The sequence below is a fragment of the Ammodytes marinus genome, assembly GCF_949987685.1.
Source record: "Ammodytes marinus genome assembly, chromosome: 18".
Lineage (NCBI taxonomy): Eukaryota > Metazoa > Chordata > Actinopteri > Uranoscopiformes > Ammodytidae > Ammodytes > Ammodytes marinus.
The window spans coordinates 26,926,678-26,954,258 of NC_137222.1; the positions used below are offsets into that span (position 1 = coordinate 26,926,678).

At 39.3% G+C, this 27,581-nt stretch overlaps 1 protein-coding gene across 1 annotated transcript in view; it reads right to left on the minus strand.

The window, feature by feature from the left end:
* Positions 1-1,806: 1,806 nt before the first annotated feature.
* tln1 (talin 1) overlaps positions 1,807-27,581 on the minus strand; it is a 172,170-nt gene continuing 146,395 nt past the window's right edge. Inside the window, exons 51-57 of the mRNA XM_080046831.1 lie at positions 19,520-19,625; positions 15,149-15,273; positions 14,736-14,861; positions 12,696-12,758; positions 12,431-12,613; positions 4,787-4,912; positions 1,807-3,357 (exon numbers count right to left, since the gene is read on the minus strand). Of these exons, the coding sequence (XP_079902957.1) occupies positions 3,223-3,357; positions 4,787-4,912; positions 12,431-12,613; positions 12,696-12,758; positions 14,736-14,861; positions 15,149-15,273; positions 19,520-19,625 (864 nt within the window). The 3' untranslated portion in view covers positions 1,807-3,222. The remainder of the gene's footprint in view (positions 3,358-4,786; positions 4,913-12,430; positions 12,614-12,695; positions 12,759-14,735; positions 14,862-15,148; positions 15,274-19,519; positions 19,626-27,581) is intronic.

Below are 27,581 nucleotides of genomic sequence, written 5' to 3' on the forward strand. Positions count from 1 at the left end.
TTCCAAAATGGCCACAATTGAAATTTTCAAAAACAAAAAAAAGTAATCTGGTTTCTGACACTAACCATAATTGTTCTATAGACCCTTGCCTTCAATTAAGATGTGAAATGACTCAACTTGAAATGAAAATGTCAAATTATCCAAAAACAGCCCCCAACTGACTGTTCTGCTTCAGGTGATACAGTGGACCTAGCCATCGTACTACATTTCATTTGTACAGAAGGTTTGGAATCGCTAAATTGACAAACGTTAACTCACTTGAAGGCGGGTGTCTGTTGAAGTTTAAAATATTGGATGTGCCCAGTGCCTCTCTGGATCTGCCAACCAATCGCATAACGTTTGGTCGTGAAGTATGTCATGCGCCAGCTTCTGAACTGAAACTGGTGCAAGACCTCAACATCATTGTTCTCAGCCACTCTCTCTGTTCGCTGATTGGACCAGTAAAAATCTGCCGGAGGAAACCCGGGAATATACCGCGGACCCAGACTGACTACTGAAGGGAAATGAAAATTGAGCGGAAGTAGGTAGGCGGGCGGTGCCAGGCAACAGTGGACCAGGCCCCCAGGAGCAGTGCCTTCTTCCTCAATCCAGCAGTGCTCACCAAGCCTGGTATCAAGATTGTTTTGGCTGGCTCGGGTGGTAAATTCCAAACGAGCCCGGAAGCAGATATATCACTCCAATACAAGCATCAAACAGGAATGTTTCTCTTCAAAAAAATTCTGGATATCAAATCAACGGCTCATACTTATCTTAAGACCATTTACTAAAAAAAATTAAGTTTTCTCTTTTCAAAACGCCACCACAAGCGTTTAATAGCCGTTTTATTTTCAGTTTTAGCTGTTGGCCCGAGGAGGGGTGGGGCCTACAACTTCTAGCTTACAATGCTAGAGAACGAGAATACTTCTACATCCGGAATGTCATGCTTTAGGGGCATGTTAGGCCCCCATGAGGCGGAAGAAAATTCTGATCCTTGTAGGTTTCTCTGCGCCAATGAGTAGCTTTCATAGGGATGAATGGGCGTCATGTTTCAATCCGGTATCCATTTCTTTATAAGCCCATGCAGTGGACCAATAATAATACCGTATTTACGGCTAGAGGATTTGGGCATCTCAGGCCCTCTACCTGCTACTAAACCATCACACCTGTCTGTTCCACGGTCTGACAAGGTAGCAGAACAAATCTCTGCTTGTCTGGCTTCTTTTTTTTCTAACAGTCAAAGCTAGTTTCATGTTTTGAGCTGTTGGAATGAGGTAGGGCTCTGGTGTCAATCAGAACAAGTAGGGTGGGTATGAAAGAGGTTGGGCCAGGGGTGCACACAGGAGAATGCACCGTTTGTCAAGAGCCCCATGTGGAACTGTCAACTTAAAGTCGAAATCAATGTCCTGATCATGAGGTCCTGACTTGAAGAGGGTCCTAGGATGGATGGATGGATGAACACGTGTCCAGTAAAGAAACTGAAACCCTTCTCCAGGCCTATTCTGTGTGTCTGTGTGTATATATTTGTGTATGTCTCTGTGCATGTCTATGGGGGTGGGAGGGTTGGGTTCTTCTAATTTTCTTCTCTTGATTTTATTAGCTGTTTTTTTCTGTATTTTTCTGTTTTTATTCGTTGTAAGGCACTTTGAGCTACTCTTGAGTATGAAAAGCGCGATATAAATAAAAATGTATTGATATTCCTTTTTCTTGCACAGTAGTTATACATGACTGAGTGTATTTAGTATGCTTGAGGAAAGTCTCATTTGATGAGGAACCATTTCCCCTTGTGAACATGGTAAGAAGAATTAATGTGAAACTGATGCTAACGTGCACTGGAAACTGGCTTTATTGAATAGAAATCTGTTACAGTGCTGTAAACCAGCATAACATTATATACCAGAAATAATTCAAAATGTGAACAAAGGTTAAATATACCATGGAAAAGAAAAATAAAGCATTGGTGTAAGGTTGGATTTAAATGTTCTGACAAATTATTGAAATTAGTATTAAGTGCACTTAGTAGTAAATGAATGGCATCAGTTAATTGTACTTGACAATACATAATGAAGGCACTTTAAAAGCACTGCTTTACAAGGAACAAAGAGCAGGCTAACATGTCTGTGACAGTTAGAAATAAACTGATTTCTTTGTGAGTAAAGTCTTAAAGGAAAGTGTAGGGTAGACAAAACATTCTATATCAAAATAGAATTATAGGATTGAACTGTGACAGGAATTATTTTCTAAACACTGCATTTGGCATTAATATTGGCATAGAAAATACATCGCTGAAGTGAGCAATAAACACTTACTGTTGGACCCAAATACAGTCAGTATGATGTCAATTGTCTTGGATTCAAATATATGGCTTCATAATCTTTACACAGACGAGTCCCCTTATATAATTGAGGCCTAATTTCTACAGCTTCTTAAATCAAAAATACTGAAACAAAAATAGCAACTTATTTGAAAATACCTGATACATATCCTCATTTAAAACATATGTTTCTCCACTGTGTTTGTTTTTCTCAAATCTGAAAATGGCAACATTTTATTTTATTTCCTCAATTCTGATTTAAACAGTATGACAACATACAAAATATCAGTCACATGACCATAGATGTCTGCTTCACAATCACTTGCTTCTGAACTTGTGAACACACACACACACACACACACACACACACACACACACACACACACACACACACACACACACACACACACACACACACACACACACACACACACACACACACACACACACACACACACACACACACACACACACACACACACACACACACACACACACACACACACACACACACACACACACACACACCTGCATAGATAATTTGCATAGAAGAATAAACTGTGTTTTCCTTTATATCTCTAAGAGCTATCAGTGAAGTTCTAACAGCCAAGGTGTGGAGTATAGGCAGGGCAAAGCCACACAGCATGTACTGTACCAACTAAGCACAACTAGGATATATTGAAAAATATTTGATCATAGATAATTAAAGCAAAGATTTCATAAAAAGGACTTAAGGCATATATATATATATATATTTCTGTATAAAAATTCATAATCAATGGCATTTTTAGGCTTTTGACTGTAAAGAAAATTAAATACAGAAACAGATTGAATAATAACCATCCTGGAGTCTTCTGTTACATTTCAACTGAAGCACGAAGCCTCCTCTCTCTACATGTAGCTGGGGGAAGGTCCTGAGCATTCCATCGGGCTCACTGTTCCTCGCCATCTTTGCGCAGCTCAGTGGGGAGGAACTTGTACTGCTGCTGTCTGATTGTGGCCAGCTTCTTCCTGGCTTCATCCAGCTCCCTCTCTTTACGGAGCATCTCCTCCTGTGCAGCAATGATCTGCAACCCCACACCACCAGTCAGTACACGTCGGATTAAATCTGGTGCTGCCCAAGATGGCGTAAAAATTTGACTATTGACCATTCACTAAACCCCTAACCCTTATTGTTAATAGCAATAGATTAGTAATCAATACTTGGAAGGTCTAAACTGCTAACATTAGCCCAATGACTAACTAGACTCCTGCCTACAGTAGTAACCTAATCCAGTGTTACTTCCAATACCATTATTTTGTTGAACAGTAGGGGAGAACGGGATAATTTGTCACACGGGTTGGTTGTCACAATCGTTATATCTTGGAACCAGAAGGCGCTTTCTGTGAAATTTTGGTATGTAAATATCCAGAATTGGGATCAGAGGTCACCTACATAGTCTTCCTTGGAGTTAGACTGCTGAATTTGAGGTGAGAGGACTGTTTGTGTTTTTCATGTCAAATTGAAAATATTTAGCTCCTCAGTATTTTTCTTCTAGGCTTTTACAGAATGGGTTTATAACAAAACACTTGTTACCCATAAAAAGTGTGAAGGGTAAACTATAGTTTAGATTGTGGTTAGCAAGCTAATTAGTTGTCAGATGGTTGTTGGCCATGATGCTAGCAAAAAATTCAAGTTGGGGTTGGTCGTCACATTTTTCGGGGGGTTGGTTGTCACATGTTATCCAAAGGCTACAGCCAGAAAAGGAACCCAATAACGAAATACATTGTCAAGCTGTATCCTCACTGACACCCCAGAGAAGGAAAGAATAGAGCAGGAAAAGGCAGCTAGCATGCAAAGGAAAAAAGGGAAACAAAATCAAAACAACCCAGTGCATCCTTAACTAGACAAGCTGCCAAGGCTACAGTAAGTTATTATAGGCCTATTTTTCAACTTGACAATGCAATTGCATTTTCAAATTTAGTTCTACTTTCTTTCCTTCTTTTCAGGATTATTCCCATTAAGATAAACATTGTGACAAACAACCCCATAGTGTATGACAACCGACCCCTTGATGGGGTTGGTTGTCACAATGTGTAAGGGTGTCTTTGATGATTAATTTCTTCTTTATTACAATAAAATAGAAAAAGTGAGGTGTACACATTTCAAGCCAACACCTTAAGCTTCAATTTAATGTAGGAATGACTATCGAAAGATGTTTAGGTGATGAGCAATTCTCACTAGAGTAAAAAATGTGCCTACTTACCCCGTTCTCCCCTATATTTTACATTAAAAAAAATATGGTTTCTATAGTAAGCACTGAAAAAGGGTTTGAACCAAACAAAACGTGTTTAATTGCATTTGTACTTAGGGGTATCACAATCATGATTTTCAGTCGGTAATCTATCACACAAACTTTTTTTTCTTTCTTCGTTATACAGTATCTTTAATACCTAAGTAGGTATGTTTTTTCATGCAGTATTTGCCTAGCTTTGTTTATTTTGTCCCTGACTTACCTGAGCAATCCCTCCCACCATCTTACTGTTGACCACCACAGCCTGGTCGTCCTGAGCATCAAAGGCTGCTTTCTGGGCTGCCTTAACCAGGTTATCAGAGGCTCTCTTCACAGCATTTCCAGCAGCCTGCAGAAACATACCAAACATGACAGGATTCAAAGAAATAAAGTTGAGTGTGAACAATGGACGAATTAAATGTAGCTTTTTCAGTAATATTTACAAGGTTGAAAGTATCAATTGAAAAAAGTGGAATTTGATTGAAATATTTTAGTTTTGTTTTGTTTGTAAAACTGAAGAGATCAAGGGAAGATAAGGTCAATTATAAAAGCATAGGGGAGGTGGGGAATGTGGAAACAGACATGGAGACTCAAACAAGCAGACACATCGATGCATATTGTGAAAAGCAACTCCTGGAAGGGGGAATGAGCAGTCTGAGAGAAACCCATATGAGGGTTTGTTCCCTGCTCAGTGCCTTAGAATCACTGTAAAAGGCAGTGGAGAGCAGCTTGCTGTACTACACTCAAAGCCAAATATTTGTCTCATTGGGCAGCTCACACTCAACAAAGAAGAATGTAACCCTTTCCCCTTTTTTGCTGACATTAAGTCAGTGAGCTAGCACAGGGCCGTACACTGACATTAGTGAATTATTCTACTGGTTTATCTTTGGCTGTAATGTTACTGTAAGGTACCACTGATATGAAACAGCAGCAGCTGTATACAGAGGCCACACATTAAACTGGGACTGACACTGTGTGCTCCAGGAGTTACCACTAGGGGTTTAAAGATGCACGCCACTGGGCCAAGCCATTCTGCCGGCTAGGATGGAGTGATCTAGTGTCAAAGGTCCTTGCTAAGACAAGGAAAATTGCTGCAAATGTGGATGTATTTGCATAAAAATGTTGTTGGCCCATAACACATAACTTGACCTATCGTTTTTTATGTGATAAATAACAAATGTTAAATGTGAAATAACAATTTTTCAGTTTTTTTTTCCAAAAATTCATCATGGTCCAAGAGGCTTCTTTGTAGAGCACATTGAGCTGGACGTGTGTGCCGGTTTTGAGGTACAGCACATGTTATTGCACTTTTGTTGTCCCACCTTGCCTCGTGTGAATGTGTATGACTGCTGTATGTTTGAGGTGGTGGTCGGAGGGGCCGTAGGCGCTGAATGGCAGCCACGCTTCCGTCAGTCTGCCCCAGGGCAGCTGTGGCTATTATGGTAGTTTACCACCACCAGTATGACTGTGTGTGAATGAATGGAACCTGGAACCCTGGAAAGCGTCTTTGAGTGCCTTGAAAAGCGCTATTGAAATCCAATCCAATCCATTATTATTTTGGCCGGGCTCAAACCGCTTTGGTAAAATTATTGGTACACATTATGATGATAAGTACTACGTTTTGTGATGATTGGACAGTGCATCGTTTCCACCAAGTAGAGCGGGTCGGGTCGGAGCGGCTCAGAGCGGGACAGCTTACTTTTAAGAATCTTGGTGGCGTTTCCACCGCCGACCCTACCCTTACTGGTAGGGCGGGATTTAGGCTGGACTGCGATAGCCGCCGCCAGAATATGGGTCAAACTATCAGGCTGTGGAACAACTGTTGTCAAGCCAGCGGCCTCTCCTTTTTGCTTGGTATGGGTCAAACTAGCCGCTTCTTTATTTATTCCCCCCATGTTGTTAGCGTATACGCAGGTAAATGCACAGAGACAGCTCGGTGCAAGCCGATAGAGACAGTGAGCGAACAGTGCTGGCCGCGGCAGCTAGCCTACGTGATATCGTAGCATTGGGACACAGTGTAGCCCACTAATTAATGTAATGACGAGGAAAAACACCATACAATAAACAGTGCTGCGCTCACATTTTTCGCCAAGACACAAGACTCTCTTCACTCTTGCCGAGGTGACTACACACGACGGAAATTATTCTTTCAACTGACCAACGGACAGCAGTGTGTAGCTCCACCTTTTCAGCACCCTTTCAGGCGGCTGGTACCCCAACGGAGGAGTACCGAAAAAGGGAGCAGCTTAGAGCGGTTAAGCTCGCTTATATCCGTACCTTACTCAACTTTTGGCAAATGGAAAGCCAAAATAACCGGACTGAACCGCTCCGACCCGCTCTACTCGGTGGAAACGAGGCACAATGCCTCGTTTCCACCGAGTAGAGCGGGTCGGGTTGGTGAACGGGTAATGGCAAATTAGCAGCTAAGCCCTGACCTAACCAAATTTATTTATCAACGTTGGCCATGTTTCTTGACCGATCTCGCTCATTTGTTATATCAGTGATTCTTGAGAACCGGGACAAAAGGCGGGGACAAAATGTAACTGCTGTCATCTTTAAAAATAAAAATATAATAATATGATAGAATGTCTGGAGCACAATTATCCCCTTAAATTTAATCTTATTATTATTATTATTATGTCAAATTTATGACACTTGTTATCTTCTCATGACGTCAAAAACAGTGTCCACAGAGAAGGTTTCAATCTTTCATATGCAATAAAACCTATTAAAAATGTACTCTAATGATTAAAAAGAGCTTTTTTCATCAAAGGCAACACTAAATAATCTCTCATATCAATAATTTTTTTTTTATAAGGTTTCTAAGTGGGGGGACACTTCGTCACCACCGTCAGACATTTCATTAAAATGTAATAAAATCACGCAATACGAGGGGCAGCTGTCTCCGTGAAGGACCTATTGTCACTAGCTGTCTGTGCAGAGTACATTAGAGTCAGACAGGCTCTGATAAGTGTTGTAGTTTTAGAATATTTTACATTCCAAATCTTGAAAGTCATGCGTCACAACCATGATATGTTTTTTTGTTGAAGAAACGTTAAATATGTCAACTCCGTCAGATTTCCTGTCTGGCGGTGGTGACAGGCAAATGACAGAGTTGACATTCAATGTGAAGGCATCATATTTGGGTGGTTTTCAAGTCATTATAATTATATTAAATACAGAAATAGGGTTTAGTTTTTCTAATACTGTATTTATGGAAACTCTCACAATCTTCTTTTGTCATGGATGATTCTTAAAAAAGTACAGGATGATATACAAAATGAGGCGATTTGGTCTGAGTCTTTTAGAGCTAGTCTGATTGAAAGACTGTAATGTGAATCTTTGAATTAACGCTCAACCAATACAGTGTGTTCCAAATTATTATGCAAATGATATTTTTCCAGGATGCCAGAATAGCCTCCCATAACTGCTGTTTTGATGTGAACTGCCTCCCAACCTCATAGATCTTTGCTTGAGGATGCTCCAAAGGTTCTCAATAGGGTTGAGGTCAGGGGAAGATGGGGGCCACACCATGAGGTTCTCTCCTTGTATGCCCATAGCAGCCAATGACAGAGGTATTCTTTGCTGCATGAGATGGTGCAATGTCATTCATGAAGATGATTTTACTACGGAAGGCACGGTTCTTCTTTTTGTACCATGGAAGAAAGTGGTCAGTCAGAAACTCAACATACTTTGCCGAGGTCATTTTCACACCAGCTCTCTCCCCATGATTCCGTCCCAAAACATGACTCCGCCACCTACTTGCTGACGTCGCAGCCTTGTTGGGACATGGTGGCCATTCACCAACGATCCACTACTCCATCCATCTGGACCATCCAGGGCTGCACAGCACTCACCAGTAAACAAGACTGTTTGAAAATTAGTCTTCATGTATTTCTGAGCTCAGTGCAACCATTTCTGCTTGTGAGCATTGTTTAGGGGTGGCCGAATAATAGGTTTATGCACAGCTGCAAACCTCTAGAGGATCCTACACCTTGAGGGTCGCGGGACTCCAGCGGCACCAGCGGCTTCAAATACCTGTCTGCTGCTTTGTGATGGCATTTTAGCAGCTGCTCTCTTAATCCGATGACTTTGTCTGGCAGAAATCTTCCTCATTATGCCTTTATCTGCACGAACCCGTCTGTGCTCTGAATCAGCCACAAATCTCTTCACAGTACGATGATCACGCTTAAGTTTCCGTGAAATATCTAATATTTGCATACCTTGTCCAAGGTATTGCACTATTTGACGCTTTTCGGCAGCAGAGATATCCTTTTTCTTTCCCATATTGCTTGAAACATGTGGCCTGCTTAATAATCTGGAACGTCCTTATTAAGTAGATTTCCTTTGATTGGGCTCACATGGAAAACTAATTATCACAGGTGTATGAGATTGATTTCAATTATCCAAGACGTCCTGAGACACAATATCATACATGAGTTTAATTGAAAAACAAAACATTAAATGTTTATGACACTTCAATCCAATTTGCATAATAATTTGGAACACGGTATAATATGCTGTTATAAAATCACTGTTATTGATTATTCTACGTATTTGGTTATCTGGGTTTTTGTCACCACCGGCAGATATGTCAAATTCATAAGATATACTTGTTAACTCCGTCAGATATGTGTCAACTCCGTCAGATTTATATTATTATGATAACAATACATAATGATATTTCATAGTTGTTGAGGAATGTTTGGTCATATGTGAAAATCTAACCAGTCACCTAACATGAGAATGTGTTTTGAAATTTGAAACACATCTTGATTGCTGTTAATTTTAAAGTAAACATTATATTACACAGTTCAACTGAAGAACATGGAACAACAACAACAAGGAAAATCGATATAAAATATCTATAGTCATATACATTTTGAAAATATTTGTTGTGGCCTCTGTCAGTCTTGGTGAATACTTGTGTGTATCACAATACTTCTCATGGGTCTAGCATAAATTGAGGGAAAATTCATTTGTGATTTTGGTGTCTGACGATGTTGACACAAAATAAGGAATGGCAAGGTAAAAAGCCCATTTTGATAAAAAGGATAAAAGCTGGGAGGTTGTATCAAAGTGTAGCTCAGTAGCTTAGTATATGTTGGAAACATACATGTAATTTAATTTGCCTAAACATAGGGTTTGTATTTTTTCAACATTGCAACCTGTTTTGTCCCAGTTCTCAAGAATCACTGATAGACATGTGTATGTCAGTCTCCTTAGGCTGTATTACAAATGTGTTGATATGGTGAAAATCCAAAGGTTCTCAGCTGGTTTTCAAGTGAATACCAAGATACGTCACCAAGGCACGCACTTGAAAACTGACGTAGATAAAATCTTATCTTTTCAAATGTTTAGTCTTCTATGTTTACCAAGAACAAACTACATCTCTGCTGTCAAGAATTGTCCATCCAAACCTGAGAAAGCACGTTGAGGTTTATAAATGTTATTTTCTCTCCAGATAAACATTTTGAATTAGGAACAATGATTATGATCTCATTTTATAGCATTTTAATTTGAGTGAAATAAATGTCACTCAATTTGATCTCCTTGTTTTGTTGGAGCCCAAGTCCTACGCCTAAGTCCTTTGCCTATATCTAGAATTTTTTTTAACTTTGAACTTTTGAATACTGAAGTATTTTTAAAAGCAAAAACTCTGGTACGTTTACTTATTTTACCAGGATGATCTATACTTTGACTTACAGGGGATGAACACTTGGTCCACCAATGCATGGGTGCAACAGTGCCAGAGAAGCAGCGTCCAAAAAAAATTATAGAAGAATAAAAAGTAGCAGTACGAAGAATAGTACCGGTGTGTCTACCTGCTAATTAAGAGAGAAACCTAACGCGGTATTGTATCTGATATGGTAATATGCCCTTTTATAAACAAATCAAGGAACACCACTCACAACCACTGATACTCCCATCCCCATCTTTCATGTTTGAAAATACACAAGATCTTCAAACCCAGTATACTTCTAAACAGGTGTTAGAGGCTGGTGTTAGAATAGTAATAATTTTTTTGCCGCAATTATCCCGACTGTACTGACTGATGCTTCCATATAATTAGCAGGTAATGCTAAGCCCACATACTTTGAACCCATATCTATGTCGTCAAATATGGCCATGTGACACTTTCTGGCAGACATATCTGTATGTCACATGACTTAGCTGTTCACTTTCAGAATGGCTGTGCAGCAGTAACAGGAACCTAGCATGTACTGCATTGGGTTGACAGTTGGTGTCAATGCAACTTTTTGCATTGTTGCAATGTGTGAACCACCTGATGCCATCGGCCACCTTTCCTCAGATTTTCACACATTCACTTGAGAGACTGCACATTACTCAGCACTCTGAATAATTCCAACCATAAAAAGCAGCATGGCAGAGAGTGAAGAGAGCAAATGGTGTCAGTGTAATCATAGATCAGGGCTAGTGTTTCCAGCTCTCGGTGCCATGGGTGGACTGGTGGATTGTTTCCAGAGCCCCTGTAGACATAAATGTATGGGAATTACTGTGGTGGCAGCTGCAGGGCCAGAAGAGGAGGAGATAAGCCAGTGCTGATTGGATCAGAGAATATGAGATGGCTTGGGAAGGCTGATGTGCTTACAGCTAGCATACACACAGCCTGAAATAAAGTATTTTTGGGAGGAAGGGGCGGACAGGAAATACTTGTAGTTTCTGTTCTATTGATTGCATCTATTACATATAAAGGGGTATAAGTATATCTCAAGTTACCATCTGTTGCAAGTTCCCCCAACGTTATGGAAATACAAAACTACATCTGTAGAGATTTACGCCTTCAAAGATATTGAAATGCAGCTGTATTTAAAAGGCACTCTTACCTGTGCAAAATATAGAGCACATTAATCCTGATATAGCAGCTGCACAGATCCTGCAGCTCACCTGCTAGACACTCAAACTCCAGCCTATTAATAGACTGTGACATACTGTGTGTTCTCCAACACCCTCAGCTGCTGCAAAATGAACAATGTCATTGTTCCCTTTACAGGTAATGTAGGTCAGAGCCGTGCGTGAGTGAGTGAGTGAGTGAGTGTGAGTGAGTGTGTGTGTGTGCGTGTAGAGGCTAAGGCAAGAGGCAATAGCAGTTTGTAGTGTCTTTCAGATGCGTACACACAATATGTATGTAGAATAGTGTGCGGTCACACATTGTGGATAAGGGAGTTGATGGATAAGTTATATTTATGAAGCTTAAGGTTCTCTAATAAGAACAATACTTTCTGTCAGAAAGTAGAACCATGCACTACGAGTATTTCAAAGGGTAATGGACAAATGGTGGGAATGCTGAAGTCCTATGATTTCTTTATTTTATATTTTTGAAGTTAATGAATGTGTAGAGTTCAAATGAACTACCGAGTGTTTGCTCTTTATTTGAAAATCCTAAAATAAATACAATGGAATGGTGACCTGCGTCATACAGCTTTGGCCTGCTGGTGGCACAACAAAATAACCTAACGACAGATGACCTTAGACACAACTAATGCAGCCTTCTGCCATTTTTGTCTTCCTCTCTGTGCGTACATTTGTTTATAGGGGAGACTGAGCTATCAGTCTCTGACAGTAAAAGCTCTGTGCTTTATTTTACAGAGAGCTAAAGAAGATGTCCTGAAGTGCTAGAGTAACAGCACAGTACATTTAACAAACGGTAATGGGCATATGTGTGTGTGTGTGTGTGTGTGTGTGTGTGTGTGTGTGTGTGTGTGTGTGTGTGTGTGTGTGTGTGTGTGTGTGTGTGTGTGTGTGTGTGTGTGTGTGTGTGTGTGTGTGTGTGTGTGTGTGTGTGTGTGTGTGTGTGTGTGTGTGTGTGTGTGTGTGTTAGACATTGCCATGCTCCAGTGCTGACCTGGAGCCTCTTCATGGTCTGGGAGTCCTGGTCGGCCTTGACCTTGCAGGCCACCAGCAGCTGGGCGGTGGAGGCTGCCACCTGCTTGGCTGAGGAGATGAGCTTCTCCTCACTGGCGTGGCCCTGCACTGCAGAGTTAGCTGCTTCACACAGGTTGTTGGTTGCTGCTGCAACCATTCGAGCCTGAGAAGCCCAAGACATTAACAGTGAGTGCTAGTTCAATTCTATTGAATAGATAGATAAAGATGAATGGGGTTAGACCTACAGCTGAAATGAGCCCCTGAGACCACTGTCCATCATCCACCGCATTTGCACGGATGGCTCCCACCTGAAAATACAGAAAACCTGGTTTAGAATCATAGTCTGTTTAGCCAAAACATTCATGGATATCAGAAACATAATATGCACAATAGTACATGAAGTAAAGGCTGCTGGTTTCCAGGGATAAGATTGACATGGATGGGTAAATTATAATAAAGAAGGACTCCCCAAAATATCAGATAGGGAAGGGTTGTCCATATGGTATACAGTCCCCTCCAATAGTATTGGAATGGTGAGGCCAATTCCTTTATGTTTGCTGTAGACTGGGAACATTTGGGTTTGACACCAAAATATGAATATGAAACAATAGATCAACATTTCAGCTTTCATTTCCAGTTATTCACATCTGGATCTGATACACAACTGTGAAGATATGATTATTTGTAAAAGAACACCACATTTTTAGGTGAGCAAAAGTATTGGAACAGATGTACTTAAAATAAATTAAAGTGAAAAAGACTTAATATTTTGTTGCAATCCTTCGCGTGCAATAACTGCATCAAGCCTGTGACCCATTGACATCACAAAACTTTTGCATTCTTCTTTTGTGATGCTTTTCCAGGCTTTCACAGCAGCCTCATTCAGTTGCTGTTTGTTTTGGGGGTTTACTCTCTTCACTCTCCTCTTTAGCAGGTAAAATGCATGCTCTATAGGGTTCAATTCTGGAGATTGACTTCGACAGTCAAAAACCTTCCATTTCTTGCCCCTGATAAACTCATTTGTTGTTTTTGCAGTGTTTTTGGATCATTATCTTGCTGCATGTTGGAGGATCTTCCAATCAGTTTGGTTGCATCTTTCTTTAAATTGGCAGACCGAATGTTTCTGTAGACTTCTGAGACTTACTGTGTTGTTCAAGATGAACCTTTACCAAAGTGATGAAAACGCTAAAGTTTAGAGAAAGAAAGGATCTGCTTATGATCCCAAACATACAAGCTCATCTGTGAAACACGGTGGAGGCAATGTCATGGCTTGGGTTTGCATGGGTTCTTCTGGGACAGGCTCATTAATCTTCATTGATGATGTAACACATGATGGCAACAGCAAAATGAACTCAGAAGTCTACAGTAACATTTTGTCTGACAATTTAAAGAAAGATGCAACCAAACTGATTGGAAGATCCTTCATCATGCAGCAAGATAATGACCCAAAACACACTGCAAAAACAAAAAAAGGAATTAATCAGGGGCAAGAAATGGAAGGTTTCAGACTGGCCAAGTCTATCTCCAGTGTTAAACCCTATAGAGAATGCATTTTACCTGCTAAAGAGAAGACTGAAGAGAGTAAACAAACAACAACTGAAATAGGCTGCAGTGAAAGCCTGGAAAAGCATCACAAAAGAAGAATGCAAAAGTTTTGTGATGTCAATGGGTCACAGGCTTGATGCAGTTATTGCAAGCGAAGGATTTGCAACAAAATATTAAGTCTTATTTACTTTAATTTATTTTAAGTGTATCTGTTCCAATACTTTTGCTCACCTAAAAATGTGGTGTTCCTTTACAAATAATGCTATCTTCTCAGTTGTGTATCAGATCCAGATGTAAATACCTGGAAACAAAACCTAAAATGTTGATCTATTGTCTCATTCATATTTTGGTGTCAAACCCAAATGTTTCCAGTCTACAGCAAAAATAAAGGAATTGGCCTCAATGTTCCAATACTTTTGGAGGGGACTGTATCCATCAATTTGGAAAGAATGACATTTGGTGACAGTAAACAGTGCTACCTTAAAAAACATCTAATGCGGTGTCAAATCTAAAGAAATGTTTATATGTTGTCTCTTTCAGTGTAATAAGTATGTCTAAACTAAGGGGTGCTCCAAATATTTACTGTGTTATTATATAACCATTTTTCGGGGGTTTTGTTATAGGGGCAAATTGTAATGAACAGCACTGGAGAACCATTTTTCTGTGGAGAGTGTAAATCCTGTCTGTAGTATTGAGAATGGACTGTATGGAACGTGGACTGTTTAGTTACTGAGACATACCTTCCCTTGAGCCACCAGCTCCCTCTGTGCTGCTGAAGCAGCTTTGACCAGAGCACTAGTAGCAGCTGCAATGGACTTGGCTGCCTCCAGAATCTGCTCCTCAAAGTTCAAGGTCTCATCTGCCTCCTGTTTACACAAGGAAAGCAACAGTCAATAAACACAGAGTTTAACGGGGCTGTGATGATCTGACAAGACGTATTCAGAAATAAAGACCAATACTTATAATGTGAACAGGGCTGTTCTGCAGCATTGGAAAAGCTAGTGTGCAGGGATATGCAAAAATTAATCAAAATATAAAAATGCTAACAGGGGATGTTTTATGGGTCAAAAGCAGTTATTCATGTTGTGAGCCCAGAAGACATGCACACTGTATGTGACCCTGAGAGCAGGTTAACCGACTGAGTGTGAATGACCTTGGGTTTGGTCCTGGGCCTCAGCTGTTCCAGTTTCTTGGCAGCTGCTTCAATAGCTGCCGCTGCTCCCAACAGCTCATTCTCTGCAATGACGGTGGGATCCTCTGGGTCCACCCACTCTGTGCCTACAACACACAAACAATGAATGCCTTAAACAGCCACTCTTTTACACTCTTCAGCAGTATGTCTATTAGTTGAATAAAGTGTATTGATAATAAAGTTTTCAGTATCTTTTACAGTTCATTTTGAATTTCTGCTACTAATTCAGGTAGTTTGTATTGGCAGCATATTAAGCTGTGACGGTAGGTCTCAATGATCAACCATTAGACCTACTCTGCCTCAGGTCACATGACCTGGCTTCTCTAAGCAGTAGCTCCTCCTAGTGGGGATAGTTTAGCAGCAGTGTTAAACGCAGTAGGACAGAGACAGACAGAGGAGCAGGATAGGACACTGACTGCAGGGGGACGGGCTATGACTTGATATTGCATTCACTTTAGAAAAATAAATGGCAGTTTTTTCTGAATTAACTCGCATAATGTCAATAGGGAAAATAAAATTGTTTTGATTATATATACACAACAGTATATTCACACAACAGCTTGTTTTTCTTTCTGCATTGACCATTTAACCAACTCAAAAGATGTTCAGTTTGAGAGCTGGATTTAATTGAAAACATTTGGTTTGAGTTTGTGGCATTGGGACAAACTCCCGTCTTCCAGTAATATAGATGGTATCGTTATTAGTTTTTCTTGCAGGTATCTTTTAAGTTGTAAAACGGAGCAGATTTTTATTTTTATTTTTTTTATCAAAATGGATCTAGGAAGTACAAGAAGTACTTTGTTCAGGGTAGAAATTCTTTCTCATGTGAATGCAATATGCTTCCATAGTCAACAGACATTCCTTCATCTTAGTTATATGCACTTTTTATAGCAGTCGAAGAGAGCCTTCTACACTGTGGCTCTCACCAAGATTCATATCACTCCCTCTTCCTCTCATTTGCTTCAGATGTTATTCCGTTACTACTGTATATATTATGTTACTAATTGTATCATAATGAACATATTTAAATGCTTCTCAGTCCTATACTACTATTGTTGTTTTGATTGCTTTGCGTTACGTTGAAGTACACAAGGTTTTGTTCTTTTATGTTTTTACACTTCTTTTTAAATTAACTTTGTTGATTTATGGCCTTATTGATAAACAATGTTGTTTTTATCATTACATACTATGAATTTATGCAGCTTTGTTAACACATTGTAGGCTTATTTGCATTATTAGCCTACAATATTCTGAAGAAGACTGCAGGAAATAGTCGAAACATGTCTAGGTACAAACTGTTAGCAAGAAACTTGGAGCAAGTTGTTCTGTAACTGTACACCCTCCAGTGTATAACAACAAGCATTCTCTGTTGCCATGATACAGTAGCACCAGAGGATATGGCTAAGATTTGGACTAATATCAATTCCCAGAGCACCTTGCACTCCAATATGCAGCATTAGGTTAGGGTTACAACAACTACTACACAATACTCACTAGCTGCTGAGGCTAATTCACCTCGAACAAAATTATTTCGCTCTACATTTATTAGCAAACAGAAAAGGCAAATGCATGGAATGCAGTGCATACTTGCATATTATGACTTGCCAAAACCGCATACTGTACACAACGTCTGGCAGTGATGCGCTCTGCATGTCAGAGTCTATTAAAAACAAAGCTTGTTTGCTACTTTTGTAGTTCAAAGTGATGTTGGAACGGCTGCTGTGATTGTGTCCCACCTGTTTCAGTAATTGGAAATTATCCAGTTAAACTTCCATTGATATCACATTAATCTTGCATGTGTAACTTAATGTAGGTATTCTAAACCAAGCACTCCAGTATTTGGTAGAAAAACAAAGAGAAAAAAAAGTTATGTAAAGGTATTCAGCTTGTATATCAATGAGTCAGATACATTTCATATTTTCTGTTGTTTTTCCCAGTGTTATATCAGAGCCAAGGGTAGTCACTCCTTCGACTGTAGTGTTTCAGCCGTGTCTGGCTTTAATAAGCTACAAAGTTGAATCTGAACACTTTTGACTCACATTCCATAAGTGAATTTGATGCTGGATTTGGATTGGCTATACTTCTGTTGAACCTACAGTAAATTCTCCTGATTAATCACAGGTCTTTCATCTCTAAGAGTGACTATGGTTGTCCTATTCGTGTCATGTATTGAATGAAGTCATGAAGCGACAGCCATGCATGCAGCAGGATCCGATATCAGCTAATGTCTTAAACTGGAGCGCATGGTAATTCATCTGATATAAAGCTCTGAGGATGACGAGCACTCCGTTTGACAGATGATGCATTCATGGAATTGCCTTGAGTTCAATGTAATTTGTAATCTACTCTTAAGAGGGGGATCTCAGAGCTGTGTGAAACTCTAGAACCCTACAGGGGATATTGACAAATGACTCATTTGCATGTAGTGCTCTAAATAACACCTGGTGACATGTCTGAAAGGTAGTGCCCATTGCCAACTGCCTTTTTTGATACTTCCGCTATGGGCACAAAGAAAGGATTTTAAGATCCTTTCTTTGTGCCCATAGAAAGCAAGTGTCTTAAAAAGATCTGTTTGAAAGTTGTCATTTTCATATTAGTAATGTACATGAGTACTTTTTTGAAATGTTTCTTACGTATGTATGAAACTTTTGTATTGCCTAATACCACTGGTATTAAAAAAGAAAAGAAAAGAAAATGGTCATGTTCATGGTTGGTTTTATCCTGAGAATCATCAAAGCATCCAAACACATTCACAATTTGACCCTGACACAGACATTAAGGGTGTATTCACACTGGGAAAGTCCGCTAGTTCACTTGCTTTGCTCCAGACCAAATAGAATTTAGATTTTTTTTGTTTGGTGTGGTCCACTTTCACATTGCCCCTTTTGCAAGTGAAACAGCATTACAAAGCAAAACCACACGTTATCTGAGGTCATTCATTGTCGTGACTTATTTTGCTGTTTATCAAAAATAATCACGGTCCTTCGGGATTGTGGCTTTTTCATACACGCTCGCCCCTTCGGTTCCAAAAATAAAAGCCCGAGATCGTCTGTCAGCTTTACAATATTTATTTTACAAAAGCAAAATAAAACATAAGAGATCAAGAAGCCTTTTCCACTAAATTAAACCAAAAGAGCTGTCACTGAGTGGTCAAAAAACTGTGCCGCTTCCCGTTCATCTAATTACCTTCTGGCTTCTCGCCTAAATACACACAGGTGCGCACCGTGCGCTCATCAAGCCAACGACATCAACAGCATGTCAAAAGCAAATTGTTATTTTCTAAATGTAAACAGATAAAACAAACAAGTAACTCAAATAACCATACCAAATTCATCTTGCATATTAAACCATTAATCAAATATAATATTAACCCAAAAATGGCTCTAACACATTCAATGGACACACATTCTGGGGTGGAGAGAAGCAGGAAGCACGAAGTGATTATAAAATTGATACAGCCTAATACTGGGTTAAAAATAATGAATAAATATGCCTACATCTAGCCTATAAATAAAATTGAAAAACATCAAATTATTGTTGTTTCATATGGTTATAATATGTAGGCCTATGTCAATGTCACGTTTTGTGGCTTGTAGCCTACGATGTGAAACATCATTTTTACTGTATGTCTGCTGCTGGAAGCACGACTCATGAGAAGAATAAGCTCAAGCTGACACTCAGCTGATTAAACTGTGTATCAGCTTGGTGTCAGTTCGGCGCAGCTCAGCTCCAAACTGACACAGGGATTGTAGGCTATTGAAGGTCCCGTTAACATGGGAAGCAAAACACACACTTCATGCAAAGCGCAGCGTGAACCTGTTGGCACTGTGCAGAGACGCTCCCCTCTCCTTCATCTGATCGCTGAACACATCAGCATGTTTACGCGTCATGTCTCTATGTCTCTACATATTCGCTCGAGGCTTCCGGTCAAACCACAACTAATCTTCTTAACAATGGCGACAACACTTTCTCATAATGTGAAGCTGACGGCGATTTATAAAAAAAAATTAAATAAAAAAAACGGCACAGTACTTCCTGCTATTGGGTCGGATCGAGTCCGGCCGAATACACACCACAAACGAACTGCAGCAGAGTGCGTTTGGAAGCGCACCGAGACTACCTCTTCAGCTGGGTCTCGGAGCGCTTGTTTGGTCCTCCCCCGAGTGCGATTGCTGTATTCATGTATTCATGAAAGATGCGCTCCAAAGGCGGAAGTGCACCTGAGTTTGTTTGAACCGAACTAAACAAGGCAGGTGTGAATACACCCTATGAGAAGAATCTAGGTTTGTAGTGCTGTCATAAGTGTTGTTAATAGGTAGAGGGTTAGCGTACCTTTCATGGCCTCAGCAGCCTGGATGAGCTCAGTGACAGAGCCGGCCACACGCTTGGAGTAGACGGCTAACTGTTGCTTCAGATCATGAGAGGGCTTCTGTATGATCTGTGGATGAAGGAAGAAATGTGTGACTTTAAATCAACCATTTTTATATCAACATTCTCAAAAAAGGTTATTGTTTTATTCAACATTGTTTTATTTTCCAGCTTAGTTTTCATTTCATCCTTTAAAACTGAAGAAAAATATAAAAAATAAATCAATATTTGTATTATTACTGTAAAAACATTTTTGAAATGAGTGCTAATCTGCTTAATAAAAAATCCCAAGGCCTTGCGTAATGGTCAGGTGTAATGAAAGTTAGCTAGAACTAAACGTTGCTGGTATGGCACTTCATTGGTTGTACTAAACCACTGTTATGTAAGTGCATGTAAACATCCATTTAGTTTGTCATGCTAGCAGGCCCAGTTCCAAAACAAATTGATAAAGTGAGTACATGTTGTAGTTTTTTTTTATTATGTAGATTTAAGTGATTTTGGAGGCACCAATGTGACAACAGCCTCATCACTTGTTAGAAATATAGGGGGGGCACCCTTAGCTCAGTTGGTAGGGCGTCCCCCCCATGGGCCTCGGCCAGCAGCGGACCCGGGTTCGATTCCAGCCCGCGGTCTATCTCTGCCCCATTTCAACTCTGTCTCTCTGTACTATCAATAAAGCATAAAAAAAAAAATATATATATATATACAGTCATATGAAAAAGTTTGGGAACCCCTCTCAGCCGGCATTATAATTGACTCTGCTTTCACAAAAAAAATATAAAAGTGGTATGTCTTTAATTTACCAGGAACAGCTAAGTACTGGGATGTTTTCCAAACAAAGATTTTTTGAAAAGCAGTATTTGGCTGTGCAAAAATATGGGTACCCTTGTGGTTTTGTTGATTGTAATGCCTGTAACAGCATGTAAAACTGATTAATTTAAACACAAAGTTGGTTGGATTATGTTGTTAAGCCTTGAACCTCATAGAAATGTCTGTTTAATCATGAGAAAATGTATTTTAGGTGCCTAAATGCAAGTTGCACTTCTCTTTGACTCTCTGCTGAAGTGAGACAGAATGGGATCATCAAACCAGCTCCCAAAAGATCTGAAAAACAAAGATTGTTTATTGTCATGGTTTAGGGGAAGGCTACAAGAAGCTTTCCCAAAGGTTTCAATTGTCAATTTCGACTGTAGGGAACGTTGTCAGGAAATGGAAGGACACAGGCACAGTGGCAGTTAAACCCAGGCATGGCATACCAAGAAAAAAACAGGAGCGGCATAGGTGGAGGATTGTGAGAATGGTTGCACACAACCCACAGATCACCTCCAAAGACCTGCAAGAACATCTGGCTGCAGATTGTGTATCTGTACATCGTTCAACAATTCAGCGCAATTTGCACCAAAACATCTGCTTTTTATAAAGACCAAATAACTTAATTTTTGTCTCATCAGTCCAAAGCATTTTCTTCCAATATGAATCTGGCTTGTCTAAATGAGCTTTTGCATACTCCATGCAACTGTATCTGTGGCGTGGGCGCAGAAAGGGCTTCCTTCTCATCACCCGGCCATACAGATGTGGCATTATAATTGACACTACTTTTATCTTTTTTTTGTGAAAGCAGAATGTCTTTCATTTATCAGGAACAGCTAAGTACTGGGATGTTTTCCAAACAAAGATTTTTTGAAAAGCAGTATTTAGTTAAATAAAATGTGAAAAACTACAGTAGAAATTGACAATTGAAACCTTTGGGAAAGCTTCTTGTAGCCTTCCCCTAAACCATGACAATGAATAATCTTTGTTTTTAAGATCTTTTGGGAGCTGTTTTGTTGATCCCATTCTGTCTCACTTCTGCAGAGAGTCAAAGAGAAGTGCAACTTGCATTTAGGCACCTAAAATACCTTTTCTCATGATTAAACAGACAATTATATGAGGTTCAAGGTTTAACAACATAATCCAACCAATTTTGTGTTTAAAGTCCTCAGTTTTACATGCTGTTACATGCATTAAAATCAGCAAAACCACAAGGGTTCCCATATTTTTGCACAGCCAGTTTTTCACATTTTATTTAATTTCATAAAACTAAATACTGCTTTTCAAAAAATCTTTGTTTGTAAAACATCCCATTACTTAGCTGTTCCTGGTAAATTAAAGACATACCACTTTTATCTTTTTTGTGTGAAAGCAGAGTCAATTATAATGCCGGCTGAGAGGGGTTCCCAAACTTTTTCATATGACTGTGTATGTATATAGATATAGATATAGATATATATCTATATCTATCTATATATATATATATATATATATATATATATATATAGATATAAGAATCAACAAATGTACAATATTAGGGAAATGAAACAGTTAACCTCCATGAATATGCCTACAACTTATGTAAGGCACATCTCATAATCTAGTCAATGAAGTTTGATTTGTTTGTGCTCTAATGTTTTTGGGTTTTAGTTTGTGTCCTCAGACTGTACTTGGTGGACTTGCAGTATACAGGGTGAAGCAGTGTGTGACAGGTGCAGGGCATTAACAGGGCTCAGCCATACCCAGCTCAAGTTTATTCAGATGTGTTGTTCAAGAGAAGATACTGGCAAGGACTTAACTGCAAAGGGATGTATGCAGTGGGCAAGACATCCACACACCAACAGACTGATACACGCAGGTTCAAACAACACATGGGGAACACTATTCCCTGAGCTTCACTGCTCATACAGAATTAAAAAGGGGAAAACAAGAAATCTGCCATGTTTTCCGTTATACAAATACAACTCCATGCAGAAATTCAAGAGGACGGTTCATTCATTTGTAATGTTATCAGGTTTAAGAGGTAACAAGTTTATCTGTGCTGTTTGTTCACTTGATGGCAAGACATGACAAATATCTATGTTAGCTAGCAAATGATCAGCAGGTTAGTGGTACTGGATTTCCTACAGAGGTCAATGACCAGAGAGACAGAGTGTGGACAAGCAGCCTATTTGTTCACTATTAGAGGGGGAGGAACACAGGCTCACATCACACCCACACTGCCAAGAAAAAGTCTAGCAAACTACCCTTGGACAGTTCAATGTTGTTTTACATTTGACAATTATTAAATTAATCCTCAAAATAAGCATACAATATACTTTAATATCAAAGTCAAATACAATATTTATAATTTTATTTTTGAGGGATATAAATCTCAGAGACTTATGTTATTTTCTATTCGAAATCTGCTCAAAACATTTGACCTGTTTCCCATGCCAAGAAGGAACTGTCAAGTTTTAAAATGTTGCCTTTTATTTAAAGACGGCCTTTCATAATTTTTTTTTTTTACCTCTTAAACAACGTAAGTGTAGAGATAGAATACTCGGCTGCGGCTCAACAATCATTCTAAGGTTTGCAGTAATTGTGCCGACACAATGTTTAAGAATAATATGGGAATAAAACATATTTATAATTTGATCACAATGGTCACTAGGATGATCTGTTTTGAACCAGGCAGTTAATAAAACACCATGCACACAGTGAGGCACTGGGAGTGGAACATTGTCTCCTGTACCTGACAGAGGTCACCAAAACCAAAGAAAATACTGAAACAGACAACCACATGCACGTGGTCTGAGCGTCCTAACTTTAAGAAACAGAGAGACAGAGAGTCTAACCTCTGTGTAGACTATGTTAAAACACCTTCTTACTCCTTTGCTCTCTTTACTCTGAAACATGGGCAGCCCAGTGCTGCCTTATATTCAACCCCCTTCTGTCCATGAGCATCTGTCAACGTGACGCAAATCTGCAGCTCCGTTGTGATGGGTCGGATTGAGTAAAACATTCAACCAATGCAGCAACACATGTGTGCAGATCAGTCATGTGGTGTACTCACCGGCTCGCACCAACATCAGTGAGCCACAAGTTTAAAGGAACATAGACAGTGTTTGGAAAAGGAAAGTAAAAAGAGGTCATGAAAAACAGGGCAACTGATATCAGACACATCAGCCATTACTCTCTGACTCATTTCACTGTAAGTTTGGTTATATGTTATTATCATTAAAGATACGACTGAATGAAGAATTTGAAAATGACATTTAAACACAGCCGTGGTTATTCAGTAGATACTGAAATAGATATTTAGAAGATGGTGGAAGTCATGCAATAATCACAAGTGCAAATATTAGTTCTTCAGTGTATGTATGGATCATTTGAGAGGTGAGTTGATTAGAAACTGGTACAATGTATCCACTTTTATCCCATGATTAGTGGGATTAATATTCAGTGGAATGTCAAAGTATCAGCCCCACTAGGTGGTGCCACTGAGCAAGGCACCCCCAACCTAAGTGACACTACACCAGCAGTGGTGGGCCGTCAAAAATCCAAATAATACAGGTGAAACTCGAAAAATTAGAATATCGTGCAAAAGTTCATTTATTTCAATAAATCAACTTTAAAGGTGAAAATAATATCTTATACAGACTCATTACATGCAAAGTGAGATATGTGAAGCCTTTATTTGTTATAATTGTGATTATTATGGCTTACAGTTTATAAAAACCCCAAATTCAAAATCTCATAAAATTAGAATATTAGATAAAATCAATAAAAAAAGGTTTTTAAATACAGAAATGTCGGCCCTCTAGAAAGTATAATCATGCATATGTACTAAGTACTTGGTTTGGGCCCCTTTTGCATGAATTCCTGCCTCAATGCGGCGTGGCATGGATGCTATCAGTCTGTGGCACTGCTGAGGTGTTATGGAAGCCCAGGTTGCTTTGATAGTGGCCTTCAGCTTCTCTGTATTGTTGGGTCTGGTGTGTATCATCTGCCTCTTGACAATAGTCCATAGTTTCTCTATGGAGTTCAGGTCAGGAGAGTTGTCTGGCCATTCATGCACAGTAATACCATGGTCAGTCAACCAGTTACCAGTGGTTTATGGTACTGTGGGCAGGTGCCAAGTCTAGCTGGAAATGGAAATTGTCATCACCATAAAGTTTTTCAACAGACAGAAGCATGAAGTGCTCTAAAATCTTCTGGTAGATGGCTGTGGTGACTTTGGACTTGATAACACAGTGGACTAACAGCAGCAGATGACATGATACCTCAAATCATCACTGATCCAAACTAAATGTTGCGTTTCATTTGGAAATCAAGGTCCCACAGTCTAGAGGAAGAGTGGAGGGGCACAAAATCCAACGGGCTTGAAGACCACTGTCAAGTGGAGATGATTTGAGGCACCATGTCATCTGATGGTGTTGGTCCACTGTGTTATCAAGTCCAAAGTCACCACAGCTGTCTACCAGGAGATTTTAGAGCACTTCATGCTTCTGTCTGTTTACAAGCTTTATGGAGATGCTGAATTACTTTTTCCAGCAAGACTTGACACCTGTCCACAGTGCCAAAACCACAAGAAACTGGTTGACTGACCATGGTATAACTGTGTTGATTGGCCAGACAACTCTCCTGACCTGAACCCAATAGAGAAACTATGGAGTATGGTCAATAGGCAGATGATACACACCAGACCCAACAATACAGACGAGCTGAGGCCTCTATCAAAATAACCTGGGCTTCCATAACACCTCAGCAGTGCCACAGGCTGATAGCATCCATGCCACGCTGCATTTAGGCAATAATTTGTGCAAAAGGGGCCCAAACCAAGTACTTAGTACATATGCATGATTATACTTTCTAGAGGGCTGACATTTCTGTATTTAAAAACCTTTTTTTATTGATTTTATGTAATATTCTAATTTTCTGAGATTTTGAATTTGGGGTTTTCATAAGCTGTAAGCTATAATAATCACAATTATAACAAATAAAGGCTTGAAATATCTCACTTTGAATGTAATGAGTCTATATAATATATTAGTTTCACCATTTAGGTTGAATTACTGAAATAAATTAACTTTTGCACGATATTCTAATTTTTCGAGTTTCACCTGTATATACAGTCAAGTGCGAAAGTTTGTGAACCCCTTGAGCCTTTTGGAATTTTATTTATTTTAACCATTATTAATTCATTTTTATCAATACCAGTATTTTTTATATGAAATAACAGATGTTTGTTTATCAATTGAACATTTTTCTTTTCCAGAAATCAATTGTTAAAACAGATAAAACAAATTATTTGACGAATGTTGTATGTGCAAAAGTTTGTGAACCCTGAGCTGCATTGCTTAAATCGAGCAGGTTGACACAATCAGGTGGGCCAAATTGGTTGATGAAATAGACCAATGTAATGAGAGATCTTTAGGGAAGAAATTGGGTGGCACTAGATAAAACAGAGATAAAACCAGGTCAGTTTAGGCTCACCAAAGTGAACCCATACAGGTCAGACATGCTAAAAGGGAAACAAATCTCAGAGGATCTCAGGAATAGAGTTTTGATGTTGCACATTTGTCTGGGGACAGTTATAAATTCATAAAAAAAATTTGAGCTCAATCGGTCCACCGTGAGGCAAATCATCTACAAATGGAGAGCTTTAAGAGTGACTTAACATCTGCCTAGAAGTGGACTTCCTTCAAAAATATCCTCAAGCGCCACAAGAAAAGTGATTTTTCAGGTAAAAGCCAACCCAAACATTACATCTGGAGATTTGCAGACAATTTGAAACCACCATTATTCACTTGGGAGAAGGTTCTGTAGGTGGTAGGCAGAATTGCGTTTTTGCCCAAACATGGCGGTTTTGGTTATGACCAAACAGTTCAATTTTGGACTAATTTGTCCACAGAATAAGACTTCAGGTATCTCCAGGTGCTCTGTGGCAAAGTTGTGACAAACAGTTTTGTTCTTTTTTGAGAGCAGAGGCTTCTTCAGCAACCATCCCATGAAAGCCATGTTGACTGAGTTTTCTTCTTATTGTGGAACCATGCACATCTGTCCCAGATGCTGCACGAGAGGTCTGCAAATCACTAGATGTAATGTTTGGGTTGGCTTTTACCTGAAAAATCACTTATCTTGTGGCGCTTGTGGATATTTTTGAAGGAAGTCCACTTCTAGGCAGATGTTCAGTCACTCTTAAAGCTCTCCATTTGTAGATGATTTGCCTCACGGTGGACCGATGGAGCTCAAACTTTAAAAAAAATAATTTATAGCTGTCCCCAGACAAATGTGCAGCATCAAAACTCTATTCCTGAGATCCTCAGAGATTGGGTTCCCTTTTAGCATGTCTGACCTGTATGGGTTCACTTTGGTGAGCCTAAACTGACCTGGTGTTATCTCTGTTGTATCTAGTGCCACCCAATTTCTTCCCTAAAGATCTCTCACTACATTGGTCCATTTCATGACTCAATTTGGCCCATCTGATTGTGTTTACTTGCTCGATTTAAGCAATGCAGCTTAGGGTTCACAAACTTTTGATCATACAACATTTGTCAAATAATTTGTTTTATCTGTTTTAACAATTTATTTCTGGGAAAGAAAAATGTTGAATTGATAAACAAACACCTGCTATTTCATATAAAAAATACTGGTATTGATAAAAATGAATTATTAATGGTAAAAATAAATAAAATTCCAAAATGTTCAAGGGGTTCACAAACTTTCGCACTTGACTGTATATTTTTTTAATTAGATTAATTTGTGTTTAAATGTGTCTGAATTTAATAAAAAATGTCAGTACGTTACAACAATAATTCAAATTTTTTGGGAATATAGTTGTTTTTTGTGTGGCTGAGCTGGATTTCCCAGGCATCTAAACGCATCACAGCTATGTGGAGCAGCGGGACCTGCACCAGTGGCGTCGCTAGGCTGTTTTATTCGGGGCTAATGTCAAAATGGAAAACGAACCGTTTTAAATTATCGTTTGTACCAGCGTCTATTAAGCTTCTGAACAATCATAAAAACTAGTGCAATAGCCCATAGGGCAATGGACACAAGCACTCAGCACTTTACTGTACAGCATTTTAAATGCATTAATGTCCATAGGCCTGGTTAACTACCGGTAGTGCAATAGACCACGTGCAATAGAGCAGTGTGCAATAAACTCAGGCACTTTTTCTCGCGCTTTCCTCGCACTTTAAATTATCTGAATGTTTTTATGTCCTAGAAT